We start from the raw sequence: 16,819 nt of genomic DNA, 5'->3' as shown, positions 1-16,819 counted from the left end.
TGTTTGTGACCTTGTGCTACATTAACTTACTATATTTTCAAATTCAGCTCCATGTAAACTTTTCTTGTCTCTTCTTTAAAATGTAATTTTGTGTCTTTCAGAGGACGATAAACCGAGATGAGCTGCTCAAACAGGCGGAGTCTGTGATGCAGGACCTAGGTAGTTCACGTGCCATGTTGGAGATTCAGTACGAGAACGAGGTACTTGAACTTTATGATGCTACAATTGGCCTGTAAATCAATCAGTGTTGATTATATGTGAGGATGTTGGTTTACGAGGAGTTCTCTGTTTAGTTACGGGTGTGATGCAACCTGAATTTATACGGATACGTACGCCCAAGCACTCCGTAGTCTCTCACTCACCCGTGCTAATGTGGTTGTGTTAGTAGTAGTACAGTAAATATTTTAAATGAAAGAACTTGTATGGCATAAATACAAAACAATCAAATGAAAAACATTAATTAAAGCAATAACTGAGCACGTGTTCTTGTGCTACGTAATGAATGATGTTTACAGTGTGCAAAAGATCAAACAAGAACAGGAGAAACCCTGCTCTTTTTTGCAATTATTATGTACCCGCACATCAATAACTGCTTTTCTATTGCATTATTAAAAGGAGGGTGAATACGAGTAGTAACTGTCCTTGTCCTCCAGGTGGGCACCGGTCTTGGTCCCACTCTGGAGTTCTACGCTCTCGTTTCTCAAGAGCTCCAGCGAGCTGACCTCGGTTTGTGGAGGGGTGAAGAGGTGACTCTGACAAATCCTAAAGGTATCACACGATACTTCTTTTCTGTAATGCATTGTGTCAAACTGCAATTGCAGGTCACCAGTTAGTGAAACCGCTGCTAGTAATGCAAAATATGCAGTTGCTTTTACCTCACTCCTTTTCCATGTTTCTGTTGGAATAGGAAGCCAAGAAGGAACGAAGTACATGTTCAGTACCAGAGGGCTCTTTGCTGTTCCGTTTGGCAGGACAACCAAACCAGCACACATAGCCAAAATCAAAATGAAGTTCCGCTTCTTGGGGAAGCTTATGGCTAAAGCCATCATGGACTTCAGACTGGTGAGAAATAAGTTCTTCTGGGTTTTCTGACTCCTTTACCCCCTACATACTGTTTGGGTTGAATTTAAATTGCCTCCGGAAAGTATTCACAACGCTTCATCTTTTCCACATTTTATTTTACAGCCTCATTCATAAATAGAATAAATTCATACAACCTGATGGGGCTTGAGAGGTGCTGCAAAGAGGAATGAACAAAAACTGCCTAAAGATAGCTTTGCCAAGCTTGTGACATCATATTCAAAAAGACTTGAGGCTGTAATTAATGCCGAAGGTGCATCAAAAAGTATTGAATACTTATGTATACATGAACTGTCTGTTTTTGTTTAATAATTTTGAATTACATTTGTAAAAAAATTTTTAAAAAACAATGCTTTTTTCACCTTGTCGTTATGGGCATGCTGCGTGGGGAATTCTGCCCAAATGGAAAAAAAAAAAAAAAAAAGAATTGCAGTAATCCCTCGCCACTTCACGTTTTGCAGCCTCAGTGCATCTCAATGTTGGTGTGTGAGAGAGGTTCCCCAGCATGCCAAACAGATGCGTTGACTCAGAGGCTTTTTACATACCCACGGGCACACATACAAGGCGTGTGATTGGCTCCCGACGTGAGATCGACCAATGAGCACACAAGTGGATTTTTCGTGTGATCATATTGGCTGCGCATCAGCTAGAATCCCACATTGCATTTTATCGAAAGGTCCTTGTTAATGTTATTGTGCAAAGAGAAAGTTAAGTTGCCATGACTACTTCCGGCGTCAGTGCTTCTTTGTGGTCCTAAGAGGGAAGAGAGAAGACGGCAACGAAGAAGCAGCAGCAGCAACGAGCAGAAGCAATGACACGAACTTTCACTTTGCACAACAACAAGGGGTTAAAAGTGCATTCATCCACCAGGATTTTAGAATAAAAATTAAAACTTGTGTAGATGTTTTCATTTTTCAATGATCATTCATTTTAAAAACCCACTATTCGTTTTTATATAATCGTAGGTGAAGTAATCTCTAATTATATTACATAGGGCACGCCTCCTCTACAGGAGTCTGCCATGTTTCGCTGCCATCTTTGTGCTACGGATAACCGAAGGAGACGAGCGAACATAGTTCCTGAGCATCGTGACTACTGCATGTGTAAAGAATGCAATACACTTACTTCATGACTTGAGGGAATACTAGAAGTCGTTTGTGATGAGATTTTGCTTGCACCTCTGCTGAAGAAACTGTTGGTAGGCTTGCGATTGTGGTCTCTTGGAGGCAACGTAGTGTGTGCTTCAAAATGCACGCGTTTCCTCCTTAGGTCGTTGCATTCTATTAGTTGACCACTAGATGCCGCTAAATTCTACACATTGTCCTTTTAACCTAGTTATTAGCCAACGCGCACGTTCCTCTCAGTGCCTGCAGCTTGGTATTTATTCTTCATTTTGCATTTTTAACCATGGCACCATGGCAATGGTGTAATAGAGGGATAAATCCCCACCGCCCCCCCCCCCTTAAAAAAATAAAAATGTAAAATAATTAATAAAAAGTTAACCATAAAAAAAGCTTTCTATCTCAACATTCGCTATACATAGACAATTATGATGAGGAAATTCTTGGCCAATGTCAAAATTGACTCGGAACATATGTCTGCATGAAAGTTGAACGGTTTGTAAGGGTTCAAACGTGCCACTCTTAGCACCTAAATTGTTGTGGAATGAAACGTGTTGCTCAAATAAATTAATCCTTGTATTGTTATTACCAGCTGGACCTGCCGCTGGGGCTGCCATTTTATAAGTGGATGTTGCGGCATGAGATGTCTATAAACTCTCATGACTTGGTCAACATTGACCCTGATGTTGCAAAATCCATCCTGCACTTGGAGGATATTATTCGCCAGAAGAAGAGGCTTGAACAGGATCGCTCACAGGTGGACTTGCTTATTTTTATTTTTTTGAAGAATAATCCGGTTAAAGTGATTTTTGCTCTGTTGAATCTTCCATGACAAAGCTTTGGCACTTGAGACTCTTGATGTCTGTTTGCATCACCGTTCATCTTCTAATATGGACATTTTGTTTTGTACGAGTTGGTAGCCTTTTGATTAGCCCTTGATCGCAGCAGCTGCTGGCTTTCCAAAGTATTCTATATTCACAAATGAGTAACCTTTTCATGTTTTTGTGTGTAGACGAGGGAGACATTACAGCAGGCGCTGGAAAGCCTGAATATGAACGGTTGCTCAGTAGAAGACCTGGGTTTGGATTTCACACTCCCAGGATTCCCAAACATCGAGCTGAAAAAGGGTGGGAAAGACGTGCCTGTCACGATCTATAACCTTGAGGAGTATCTCAGGGTAAGGCATCACTATTTTTTTGTTGTCCTTTTCAGTGGATAAAAGCAATAACAAAAGTCTGGCTCATTCGAGAACAGTGAGAAACACTTACTGAAGAAAAACATGATTTCTCAGTCACCCCATTGCTGCATAATTTCCCTTGGGGTATTATTTGCATGGGGTCTTGGGACTGCTATGAAATGCTGTTGTTTTGGTGGGGGGATGTGCAGTTGAAATAAAATACTTTTTCTCTGCTAGTTGGTGGTGTACTGGACTCTCAATGAAGGAGTGTCAAGACAGTTTGAGTCCTTTCGGGAAGGCTTCGAGTCAGTCTTCCCATTACATCACCTGCAGTATTTCTATCCAGAAGAGGTAAGCCCACCCCCCATTTTGTCATGTCGGTAAACTTTAAGCACCATCTCACCTTTAACTGTGCTCGCCTCTCTGCAGCTTGACCAGTTGCTGTGCGGCAGTAAATCAGAGACGTGGGACGTCAAGACGCTGATGGAGTGCTGTCGGCCGGATCATGGCTACACACACGACAGGTGGACTTGCTAGTTCATTAATTTTGCCCTCATTTTTAATTCAACACTCACAGCATGCGATATGAGATGGTGAATTTCAAACGTGATATTTGACCTCTACAGCCGTGCAGTGCGGTTCCTGTTTGAAGTGTTGAGCAGCTTTGACGCCGAGCAACAGAGACTTTTTCTTCAGTTTGTCACGGGAAGTCCAAGACTGCCTGTTGGCGGTGAGTCGGCGCGCACACGTTCACTCACATACACGTCCCGTCTTGGGCCTCTGGGGCCAAAAAATGCAGGGTATATCTGTACTATGTCAGCACCACTCACGAGACCGCACTGTGTCGCTCAGGTTTCCGCAGCCTGAACCCCCCTCTGACGATTGTGAGGAAGACATTCGAGTCGACGGAGAACCCAGACGAGTTCCTCCCTTCAGTTATGACCTGCGTCAACTACCTGAAGCTGCCTGACTACTCCAGCATTGAGATCATGCGAGAGAAACTGTTGACGGCAGCTCGCGAGGGCCAACAGTCGTTCCACCTTTCCTGATCTCTCCACATCTCACATTCAGATGCCTTCTTCAGCGACTGAAATCATGACTTCACTTTTCAGTTTTTTTTTTTTGTAATCACATACATTAAGGCTTCAAGTACAGCCTTCTTGTTTAGAGAAGCAGCTTGCAGAAAAACTTTAAATATATATTTGCTGCCCCGACTCTCAAAAAATATTTAAAAGAATAAAAAAAATAGAAAGTTGTTCCATGACACAGATGTTAAAACATAAAAAGAGAGTTAAACCTATATCAGTAGTTGAGTAATGTTAAAAATGATGAAAACATCTGGGTGATATTTTAAATTGCATTGCTGTGTGATATTTAAAAAAAGAAAAACGAAAAAAAAAGCTAAACAAAAAAAGGGATGTCTCCACTCCAAAGTGGACAATGTGGGTGCGATGGGAGGGTGGGGAGGGTCCATCAAGCAAGCTAGGTTTACTTTAGCTCCAAAGATCATTTGTACAGACAAATTTGCAGACTTTGCTCATTCTATACATTTGATAGAATAGCTCCTTGTTCTTGTCATCTTCCTCCATTTATCCGTCTGCGTTCTCTTATTTTGTTGCCACCCTTCCAAACCCGTTTGTGTGTGTGTGTTCACTCTTGGTTAGCTTTCCCTCCCATTCGTCCTTGCTTCAATTACAGTTGGTTGAATGTTGGTAGTGATGAACGCATATGACCATTTTCCTCTCCGTTCCTAAGTTGGATTGTGTTCTGGCCTCCACCATTGTAGAGCTTCAGCTCAGAAGAAAAGTTGTTACCAATGTGTTGATCTGGTTCAGGTGTTTTGCTCTTATTTTGCTAGCGTTGGCGTCTTTCTGTTGAGCCCTATCAGATTTATAGGGTTATCTCGAACAACCCTCAACACACAATGTAGCCGGGCACAAAATTTTGACTGGTCTCATTTAATGTTTCATGGCCAGATAGCATTTCAAGTTCATTTATGGAGTTAAATTTATATGCAGTTTCACACCCTGTTTGAGGTGAGAATGTCTGCTTTTCTGTTCTTTTCATTTTCTATGGTCTCTATTTCTTGCTGTAGTATTTTATTTTTTTTCTTGCACTGCTGGCTTGGAAAAAAAAAACTGGTGTGCACCTGCAGTCCGTGGCCAGGGGAAGGCGCCACTCTCTGCTTTCCTGGCCCAATCGTTCATGTGCTGGTTTCTAAGATCTGCAATAATTTACTGCATCAGGTTCATGTTTTTACCTGAACATAAATAAAGTAACTGTTTGACTCATGTTTGGTCATTGCTTGTTTTCCTGCTCTTCACTTAATGTATCAGTGAAACCTTCGAAAAGTCGAATGCCCCTGAAGTGGGACAAGTCAAGAGATGACATGGCGATTGAACAGTCAAGTCAGTGTTACATAACTCGTCACCAAATCTCTGGTGAAAATATTGCCATCAAACTGCACATGTTTACCGCCCAAGAAGTGTTTCAAAGATGACTTTTTCAATTATTTTAACCAGGGGTGGGCAAAATATAGATACTTAGTGTTTGCGTTAGAGTCGTGTTTTTTGTCTGTCGCGGCAATTTCGATACCCCGCTCACTGTACATAAAGGCAGGTTTATTCTTATTTTGCTTTTTTAAATTTATTCTTATTTTCAAGGCAACATTAAAGAAGTGAACCCAAACATTTTTTTCTATAATATGTGCTATGCAGGCCCACTAGTTGAAACAAGGCACTCTGATTAATATTGCGTTTGTGGAATATGTGTTAAGCAGCAAAATCCACCCGTTTTTAGCCATCTCAGGGGGTGGCCGTTTTGTCACTTCTGTCGACTGGAAATGACATCACAGTTGCTCAGATAAACACCAATCATGACTCAGCTTCAGAAAACAGGTGAGCTGTGAATGGTCGTTACCTGAGACCTGAGCAACTGTGATGTCATTTTCACTCGACAGAAATGACAACATGGCCGCCCACGGAAATGGCTAAAAACGGATGGATTAACTCTTATTCCATAAATGCATTTATCAGATGGCCTTGTTTCAACTAGTGGGCCTGCATTGATCATATTCTTGACAAAAATATTGATTGAGTTTTTAATTTTGTTTATTTTAAATCAAAATGAAGGCAATGCCTAAGAAATTTTTGAATTCAGGAAACAAAATGATTTTCTTTTAATGATCAGTTATGTTATTTTGGCGAATCAACATGTGAGTGGATACTCATGGCATGACAAAAAATTTCAGGGGTACAGTTTAGCCAAAAAGAGTTGGGATTTACTCTCCTAAATAACGGTATCGCTCACATTCCTACTTCTCAAGGCATCTAAAGGGTGAGTACTTTTTTGTAAATTTGTTTTTTACACCAAATACTCGGCATTTCAAAGTCTAAAAAGTCTACTCATGCATGTGGATGTTTTTGAGCTGTCTATTCAAAACTGGCACATTTTCGTGCTGGTCTAGACCTCGTTCAGGGTGTTTGGGAATTTGGCAGATGGCTCTGCGCCATGCTGGGTGCTCCGTGTAACGAAGCCATTTCTTTTACTAGCACACCTGATAGTTTATTGGCTGAAAGTAGGCTAAACTTTACACCTGCGTGAGCCACGTCTACGTATTGTGTGATACAATTTTGGTGATCTTGATCGAGGTGCAGGCATCCGCAGACGTGTGGTGGATGTCATTTTTTTCATGAAATGAGACTGGGAGGAGCTGCTTTGATTGGCTGTGAATCAAGTTCGCTGTGTTCACACCCACGATGGTGCAAACCGCCCATTTCTAACTGTCGAGCTGCGTGTCGCTGTGTACAGTAGACACAGATTGCGTTTTGCGCCAAACTTGCACTAGACAAAAATATATAGCCCTTTATATCACTGTTAAAAAACAACCATTCACACTCACATCACATATGGACAGTTTGGACTCTTAATTGCAAGCCTATATTGACAGAACCGCTAAATAACAGAAGAAGAGGAAGATGATGAAGTCGAAGAAAAAAAAAATTGTAATTTATGCTTTATTTCGGTTTGCAAGTACAAAAATTATTAATCCACCAGAATTGTACCTCTGGCAACAATGTGACATGGGATTTTGGTTAAGGTAAGAAAAGCTTTACCATTTTAATCGAATCGTTTCAAATAATGGATGATGGATGCATTTTTCATCTGTTGGACCTTTTTTTTTTCCGGATTGACGATAGATGGACTGGCGGATCTTTGATGTTTACTGACGGAAGCGCAGTTAAAATAACGTGACGGACTGACCGACAGACGATTACAGCTTGGGTCCGGCTTGAAAAATAGACGGATTGATGGATGACGGATGACGAACGATGAATGACCGACCGGCAAACTTTAGTAAAATACCCACCTTTGCGTATATAGAACATATTAGAAGAATTTTTTTAAATTTGACTTTCCCTTTAACAACACATGTACAAGGCAAATGAATTGCAGAGTTCTTTTTAAAATGAACCATAATTAAACAAGTCAATGGATTCACAGTATTGGTTGTATTATTTGTGCTAAAAACCTTTTCCTTGTTTTTTTTTCTATTTCAGATTGTATCACTTTAAGACTGATTGAACCAACTTCTTTGATTCCGTGGCGCGTCATCTTCTTCAAAGCGAGACTGTAATCCTCTCACTGCAGCCTCCTTGGAAGGCCGCCTCCAATCAGAGGCCACACTTAATGAGAGGGGAAAGCATCACTGTGACTGTCCGCCAAGAGAGGGAGCGTGTACGAGGACGGGCGGGGTGTGAGTGTGGCTCCGTGTGTCGTCACTGCCTCACACACAGTGCAGAACAGAGCGCCCACCCTCTCTCACGCTCCTTCTGTTCCCCTCCTGCATCCCAACTGTCCCACTCAGCCGGCTTTCAGTGTTGCCTGCCTGAGCCCAGCACAGGCTCCACATTCTGGCAGCGAGCTTCCTCACGCATGCTCTGCAGAGCCGACACAGACGAGTACGAGCATCAGGATGAGCTTGAGCTTCACGCCTCTCCTGTCCCTCCTCTTCCTTCTCCCCTCGCTCCTCAACTGCGGCATTGACGCCGTCCCCTCCCCGTTCCAGCTGGCCCCGGACACCCCGGCCCCGGCCGAGCCCACGCCAACGCGGGCCGCGCCTCGGCCGGACCCTTGCGAAGGTCGACCCTGTCTCAACGGGGGGTTCTGCCTGGCCCTCCCGTCCCCGAGCAGGCCAGAGGACACCTGGGAGTACACCTGCACGTGCAGTCAGGGCTTCACCGGACGTAACTGTGAGGTCAGTCACGAACGTGTCTTCATTTTTAGGGGAAGCAATGGGGAAGGAGGCGGATGTTTGTAGTATCGTCAGACAAAAGAGAATCATCCTGCGTTCCTCATTTAGCGATCTTATCTTGCTCCCCAGAGGTTAAAAGTAATCAGCAGCGGTGTCAAACTCATTTTCATAATGGACCACATCGCAGTTTTCCCTGAGAGGTCCATTATGACTTGTGAGAAATCATATAAATGCCTAATCACCACATTATAATACGACATCGGTATCAAACTCAAGGACCGGGGGCCAGTTCTGGCCCACCATATCATTTTATGTGGCCTGCAAAAGCAATTTAAGCATGTCAACTTCCATGGTGCTTGCTCAAATCTAGACCAAAATCGTAAATTCTCATAAAAATGCAGATATATTTTTCTTGTTACACGATGGAAGTAACATGAACAATAGTTGAACAAACTATTATTCTGGACTTCTGATTTCAAAACTAGCATCCATCAATTTGTTGTGTTCTGTATATGTAATAATATTGTATTGAACATTTATATGGTTCCACAGTCATAACGGCCCCCTGAGGGAATGTATAACTACAATTTTTTGTTTGATCCCTGACCTATACACAGTTGGCCCTGCATTTCATTGTCGTTACAACAAATTGAATTTGAAATTTAGAAGTAATGGAAAATAATGACAAGCAAATATCCAACTGTTCAATTTGTGTTAAGAAGAGATATGGTGGGGAGAAGGGGGAAATAACATTTAATATTTGCAATATTCATATAAAGCGGAGAAAAAAATCAATTTAAAAATAGAAAAATCCATTCATCAGGAAACTTGAATAGACAGTATAGACAGTATTCAAGTATATATATATATATATATATATATATATATGTATATATATATTGTTATTGTGATGTGGGGATGTGTGTGCCTTAATTTGTGAAAAACAAAAGCGAAATTTGCATGCGTACTGTAGGCATAGCTTTTTATAGTGGGAGCATGTGCCCTTACTGAGACGTGCAGACAAGGACTGCGTTGCTGTGGCAACAGGAGGGAAGAGCGCTAGCACACATACTCACTCGAGTTGTTTGCATGTGTGTGTGAGTGCGTGTGTGGAGAAAACTGATTGCATTGCATCACTGTACATATTGGTTGGAATTGTTTGAAATAGACAGTAAGCCACAAATTATAGTTTAAACACCCTGAGTAACATGACTATTATTACGTTAAAGTAAAAGGGACACTCTTGACCAGGGCTAGGCAACTGGCGGCCCGCGGGCCACACTGAGTGGCGCCCTTGATTGTCCACCTGTCACTCACAAGGTGATTGTGAATGGGGGTATTGGCCAAGAGTGGACCCCGTGCCATTGCAGTGTCCTTACCAGTGAAAAATGTGACTCAATTGTCAAAGCATGTTGATGCCATTGAGCTGTTGTCCAAATAGGCTTGCTCTTCTTCTGAATTGCTGCTGTCCCCTTGAGCTCACAATGAGAACGGACCACGGAGGCAGTGAGCTCAATTCAGTCGTCATCCGCGTCTATGAGTCATGCCGGGGCCAAAGAGAGCACCCACTCGCAGCACAGAGGATAAATGAGTCTGCTGCAGCGTGACAGAGGGAAGCTGCAAGGTGAATGGGTGAACTTTAGCTGACTCGCCAACAGGTGGCAGCCATAAGCCCCCTCGGATTTCCTTGAGCTAATGCATGCGGCGTCTTTTTTTAGTAGAAGGTGTCCACATGCTTGTCTATTACTGACACCTGCAAAATGGTGCATTTAAAAAGCAAGCAGATGTCAAGCGTTTTTTCCCGTCGTCATGGTTTCATTTCTTAGAATAGAAGCAGCAGCTGCAGTTAGGTTTGGTACCTTTGCGGCCTGCTTCTCTGCACCATGCAAACCAAAGAAAATCATGTCTAATGTAGAACAATTCATGTATCAGTCACGATTTCAATTTCAATTGACATTTAAAAGTAAAAAAAAAAAAAAAAAGTGATTTTGCTATTTGGTTTGAATCGAACACAGTGAGTGTGGTACGCCATAACTTTCGAGACTAATTTTCGAGAAGAAAAGTGATAGCAGTACTAGTGGTATGCGGGCTACCACTAGTGCTAATTAAATCAAACTGCATAATACAATGGCTTCAACTTAAAAAAATCCAGTACAGTACAGTTGTTATAAAATACAGTTGTTCTGTTGCATGTTTCAGTTTTTATCTATCTCAGGGGGCGGCCATTGTGTCACTTCTGTCGACTGAAAATGACATCACAGTTGCTCAGGGCTCGGGTAACGATAAATCATGGCTCAGCTTCAGAAAACAGGTGAGACGTGATTATCATTTTCAGTGACAAAAATGACAGAAGTGACAAAATGGCTGCCCCCTGAGATAGACAAGAACATGTGGATTTTGCTTCTTAACTCATAGTCCACAAACGCAATATTAGAATGCCGTGTTTCGACAAGTTATGGCACATCAAAGATATTGTTCCATAAAGCAGGTGGCTACCAGTAGTCCGCTTCTGTAACATGGTGCAACAAAATCCATTCATTCAGCTTTTATTGCTCTCGAGCTCATGGCCAACACAGACCTCAAGTTGAGCTCATTAGGAATCATTGATTTTTGCCTTCCTCTCTGCTCTCTTTCTATCCCTCTGCTTACTCCTTCACCATGGAAACTGGAACAGCAGTCAATTGAGATTTGCTGAATGACCTGATTGGAAGAGCTCGGTGCTGCTTTGCATCCTTTCTTCCTATTCCTTGATGGACGGTTCAATGAGGGAGGATGAGAAGAGAGCCAAAGATGGAGAACAGAAGCAAAACTAGGGAGCAGGCTGATAGTGTTTGTCTTCAACTTACGTTTTGATTTGTTATCTTATTTCCATGTTTGTTTTCTGGTTAGAATGAGGCCTTGCTGTTGCGTGTTCACACTGACCTCGGTCCACTCCTCAGTCTCCACTTTATTGATTATGAAAATGACATGATAGGTTTTCTGACAAACATAACAGCTGTCAATCAAGAATCAATTCCAGGGAGCTGTTAACGTCACTCTGTCATTTTTTCATTATGAGAGCTGCGGCACTATTTAAAGTCACACGTCACCGCTAATGTTATTAACTCATTCACTGCCATTGACGAATTTACTTGTCTTTTCACAGTCCAGCCATTCAATCCCAGGAATTGATTGATATTTTTTTTTCCAATTTTTTCAAACGTTAGGCTAAAAGAGGATCTGAAAATGTCTGCCAGTGATTGAGTTAATATCTAATTAACTCATCATGTTTTGTACAGGGAGTCCGATTTTGGGGGTAAAATGTGTCTCTTAGTGCCAGAAAGAGTTGAATTTAAATTGCAGGATTTACGTAACAAAGTACCGTACCGTTTGGCTACATCATCACAATAAGGTTGCACTTTTTTCTAGAGTTACATTATTAATTATTGACAACTTGAAAAGTGCTGCTATTTGAAGAAAGGTTCTTATCAACAGAAAAACACCGCCACTTAAATGCGTACACTCACAACAAGCAAGTACTATTATGAAAGCTTGAATCATGCAATCACATGACATTTTCATGTTATTAATTCATTGAGGTCCAAAACCACTGCAATAAACATTTTGCTAAACTTGAAATGCATGGACATAGACCACCACAATATGCCCAATCAAATTTCCATTCATCAATTATACAAGCCGCTTATCCTCACAACTAAATGTTTTTTTTCAACAATTAGTGCCTCGCCATTCATCACCCTTGTCACGCTCACAGCAGCATATTTGCATTTCTGTTGGATTTGTGATGTATTTATACAGATTTTGTGTTGGATAACACTAAACTGTGCTTACTTACTACTTAAAGAGGGAAGTCACCCCAAACATATGTTTTTCAATATATTCTATGCAGGCACGTTGGTCGACTGGTTAGCACGTCCGCCTCACAGTTCAGAGGTCGTGGGTTTGATTCCGGCCTCGGCCTTCCTGTGTGGAGTTTGCATGTTCTCCCCGTGCCTGCGTGGGTTTTCTCAGGGTACTCAGGTTTCCTCCCACATTCAAAACATGCATAGTAGGTTAATTGATCACTCTAAATTGGCCCTAGGTGTGCGGATGTTAGTTTGTCTCTGTGTGCTCTGCGATTGGCTGGCAACCAGTTCAGGGTGTCCCCCGCCTATTGCTCGATGACAGCTGGGATAGGCTCCGGCATGCCCGCGACCCTTGTGAGGAGAAGCGGTATAGATGATGGATGGATGGATGTTCTATGCAAGCCCACTAGTTGAAACAAGGCATTCTGATAAATATTGTGTTCGTCGGATAAGAGTTAATCCACCCGTTTTTAGCCATCTCTGGGGGCGGCCATTTTGTTACTTCTGTCGACTGGAAATGACATCACAACTGCTCAGGGCTCCGGTAACGACCAATCAAGGCTGGCCTGTTTTCTGAAGCTGAGCTGTGATTGGTTATAACCCGAGCCCTGAGCAGTTGTGATGTCATTTTCAGTCGACAGAAGTGACAAAATGGGCGTCCCCTGAGACGGTTAAAAACGGGTGGATTTTGCTGCTTAACTCGTGTTCCACAAACGCAATATTAATCAGAATGCCGTGTTTCAACTAGTGGGCCTGCTGGGAACATATTCTTGAAAAAAATTTGTTTGGGTTGATTTTCACTTTAATGTTGTCTCGTGCCCCTGTGCAGATGTAGACAGCGCCTCATGCCAGACGTGCACTGGGCGCACAAATAGAGCAAGTGGTTTGTCATTTGGTTGGCGATTTCCACTGTAAAATTTGCTCCCCATCCTGATGAGACTCTTGTGATAAACCAAGCCAAGTCCTGAAGTTGAGTCTTCATTTTAATTGCGGCATGCTTGTGTGTGTGTGTGTAAGTGTGTGTGTGTGTGTGGCAGTACATAGAGCTGCATCCAATTAAGTGAAGTTCATAGTCCTGCGGTCTCTTTGAAACTCTTTGCTCGTTAGTGAGCGGAGTAAAACTCTAGAATAAGGAAAACACAAAATACTGTGCATCATTTAGTTGCGGGACTTGTTTTCTTCACTCTAAACTTGTTTTTTCCCCCCCACAAAAAAGGGTCAAGACTAAACTTTGTTATATAATAAAATATTGTGATGTTTACTTTTTCTGATAGTATGTGTAAGTGTTGCCCTGGATATGTGACACGCTACATGACAGCTACAAGCATTGAAAAAATATGAAAAATAAAAAACATGGCAAACTGTAGGTTGACCTACGGCAATGGAAATTAGCTTGAAGATTTTCAACATTTGGCATTCATGAATTTGATTTTTTTTTTTACCCATCTTCCATTATTTGCTGATGTCTTATACAAAAAAAGTGTTTCTGTGCCATCTGGTGGCATCCTGGTGCCATGCAACTATTGTTAACTGTGATGAGGAGCTTCATTTATTACAGCCTTTAGCCAATAGAAAAAAAGTGCTGTCATCTTGTGACATTTATAGGCAATTAATTACAAACATTTTGGGTGGGTGTCAGTTTCTTGCAGATGGTTCACCTTAAACAGATATATCGTCGCTGTCATGTGAAAAACACTTATCCCCATTTTTTTTTGTTTTCTTATTTTTACATAAATCATGCTTCCGCGTTTCAGACATCACATTAAAGTGAAAATTAAAAAAGTTTCCCAAATTGGAGATAATTGTTTTCCACAGGACATCGACAATATGCTTGTCTTGTATTGTACGACAAAACAAAGTGAAGCAAAGCTGTCCTGTAATGAGCGAGAGGTGGTGCAATAAATGGGATGGTTGTTGTTTCTAGTCATAACAGTACCTTTGATAGAGCATTCAAATTGTAGGAAACGCTTTGAGCTCTCACTGCTATTACTGTTGCACTGCCGTATGTATTTGCTTTATAGAGGAGCGAACTTGTGGATAATCATTTACATTTCACACATAAGCTACGCTTTTGATCTGTAAGAAGTTCAAGAGGAGGAGTTGGTTTGATGTAAAATCGGTGTGTGTGTGTGTAGGTGTGGGCGTGTGCCTGTGTGTGTGTGTGTGTGTGTGTGTTTACAGTATATCCTGTATATATACACTTACTAGAGACTACATGCTGTATCGTTGCTATGGTGATCATATATCACCTACTTTAGTGCGCTATAATATTGGTGGAACAACCAGGATACATCTCAAATTGTGTTAGAGCTTGCAATTTTGTCCTACAAGTGGAGATAATTGGTTTTCATGGAACCACAACAAAATGCATGTTATTGCTGTCGATTGGTATTTACCCGAGGGGGTTAAAAGTGTCCTTTTTTTTAGAAGTTGAATTTGGTTCAGACATTAAACATGTAACAAGCTGACATTAGCACTTACCTCAAAGCCCCTTTCCCCCGACAAACAACTAAATACAAACTGTATTTTCTTTCCCTCTACTGGTATTGTAAATATATATTTATTTGTGTAGTTCTACAAAGATACAACAACAAGAGTCTTCACTTATAACAATGACCTTGGATTGACATGTCTTGTCTAGCTGGGTTGCTCCAAACATTTCATAATTTTCCGACGAGGCTGCTGATGCTGTTTGTGCATTCGTTTGTGTGCTTTAAGATGTTGTTGTGAAAAGGTGAAATACCTTTTCAACTTTACTAGCAGATTCTTGCAGGTTTCATGTGGTATCTGGATAAACACAGAGCTATTTCCAAAAGCAATCCTCAGTAGCGGATGCGTAGCTGTCTCCAGTGGGCTGGTTCTCAAATTCACAGCTTGTCTGTAAAGACCATCTTACAATGTATTACTTTAATGAAGCCAACTGGGAGACAAGCCAGCACACTATGTTTGGTCTACTGCTATGTGTCCCGAATATCTCTTTGCTGCAGACAATAAATGCCAGATAAATCCATCAAATCCCTTTAGGACCAACAGAGCAGCTCCAGCAGAGAGCCGAGCAGCGAGTTGTCTTCAGCCTGGGGTGCTGCTGCAGACACGACGATTAGCTCGTATTAACACATGCGCCTATGTGGGAAGAAGTCTGTTGGGGGTTGGAAATATACTTATCAAAAAGTGCAGAGATCCAGTATGGAGTTGTATTAAAAAGAAAACAACATTAGCGACACTCGGAAGACAGCAGACAAAACCAAAACAGACGAATACAACAACGTCACAATATATCAGAAAGCAGCTGAGAAGTTAAAGGTCAATGCCCCTGTGGTCGTCCACCCATCCGTTACTGTATACAATCAACAGTGGTAATTGCGGAAACTTAGATTTACACTTCAACGAATTTAAATATGAAAACGTTACTAATCTGCGGAAACTTCTTGGGCCCTATTTTGGTAGACTGGCCCTCATGTGCTTAGCGTAAAAACGGGCGTAACTTCATTTTCGTGCCAGCGCATGTCATGTCATCTAGCTGTTTGGGGCAGGGTTGCACCTTCCTGGGCATGCCGGCACATGGAGCAGCCTCGCCGCCGAAGTGATGGTTTTGGAGATGTGAGGATTCTGCCCGACGCCAGCGTTATTATACAAAATAGCTAAGTTAAACACCGAAGTGTTTTCAGAAAATTGATGGATACTTAAAGTGGAAGTCACCCAAACATATTTTTTTCAAGAATATGTTGTATGCAGGCCTACTAGTTGAAACAAGGCAATATGATTAATATGAAATATGAGTCAAGCAGCAAAATCCACCCGTTTTTGTCCATCTCAGGGGGCGGCCATTTTGTCACTTCTGTCGACTGAAGATGACATCAGAGTTGCTCAGGTAACAACCAATCACGGTTCACCTGTTTTCTGAAGCTGAGCTATGATTGGTCGTTACCTGAGCCCTGAGGGTGTGTGATGTCATTTTCAGTCAGAAGTGACAAAATGGCTGCCCCCAGAGATGGCTAAAAATGGGTGGATTTTGTTGCTTAACTCATATTCCATGAACACAATATTAATCACAATTCTGTGTTTCAACTAGTGGGCCTGCATAGAACATATACTTAAAAAAAACATTTGGGTTGACTTCAGCTTTAAGTCTTTCTCATTTAATTTGTTTAATTTTGCACCAACCACTCATACGACTGCGCTTACTCATCCTGGGCACGTGACGTAAACTTGGTTAAGAGTCTCTGGGAGTCACAAACACAATTAAACTGTGTGTTGACCTTTAAATCAACAATTTGCAACTCTTCAGGCAGAAAGCTGTTGGATGAGAGACACAGTACGTGTCCAGTGCACTCTCGCAATA

At 41.8% G+C, this 16,819-nt stretch overlaps 2 protein-coding genes across 9 annotated transcripts in view; both read left to right on the top strand.

Annotated features, from left to right (window-relative positions):
- Positions 1–5,669, top strand: part of trip12 (thyroid hormone receptor interactor 12) — a 29,564-nt gene extending 23,895 nt beyond the window's left edge. For all 8 annotated transcript variants that reach the window (XM_086035621.1, XM_086035620.1, XM_086035618.1 and 5 more), the window contains 9 exons: positions 102–200; positions 654–768; positions 908–1,062; positions 2,794–2,958; positions 3,214–3,378; positions 3,616–3,729; positions 3,808–3,902; positions 4,005–4,108; positions 4,231–5,669. In XM_086035621.1, coding sequence (XP_085891747.1) covers positions 102–200; positions 654–768; positions 908–1,062; positions 2,794–2,958; positions 3,214–3,378; positions 3,616–3,729; positions 3,808–3,902; positions 4,005–4,108; positions 4,231–4,427 — 1,209 coding nt within the window. In that variant the 3' untranslated portion in view covers positions 4,428–5,669. The remainder of the gene's footprint in view (positions 1–101; positions 201–653; positions 769–907; positions 1,063–2,793; positions 2,959–3,213; positions 3,379–3,615; positions 3,730–3,807; positions 3,903–4,004; positions 4,109–4,230) is intronic.
- Positions 5,670–6,352: 683 nt separating this feature from the next.
- dner (delta/notch-like EGF repeat containing) overlaps positions 6,353–16,819 on the top strand; it is a 33,344-nt gene continuing 22,877 nt past the window's right edge. The window contains exons 1-2 of the mRNA XM_086036089.1: positions 6,353–6,714; positions 7,938–8,635. Of these exons, the coding sequence (XP_085892215.1) occupies positions 8,354–8,635 (282 nt within the window). The 5' untranslated portion in view covers positions 6,353–6,714; positions 7,938–8,353. The remainder of the gene's footprint in view (positions 6,715–7,937; positions 8,636–16,819) is intronic.

Source organism: Filicampus tigris, chromosome 7, assembly GCF_054856515.1.
Source record: "Filicampus tigris isolate MCC_2025a chromosome 7, RoL_Ftig_1.0, whole genome shotgun sequence".
In the NCBI taxonomy this organism is placed as follows: Eukaryota; Metazoa; Chordata; class Actinopteri; order Syngnathiformes; family Syngnathidae; genus Filicampus; species Filicampus tigris.
Note: the sequence above shows the minus strand (reverse complement) of the source record. Positions and strands in the feature narration are given on the sequence as shown.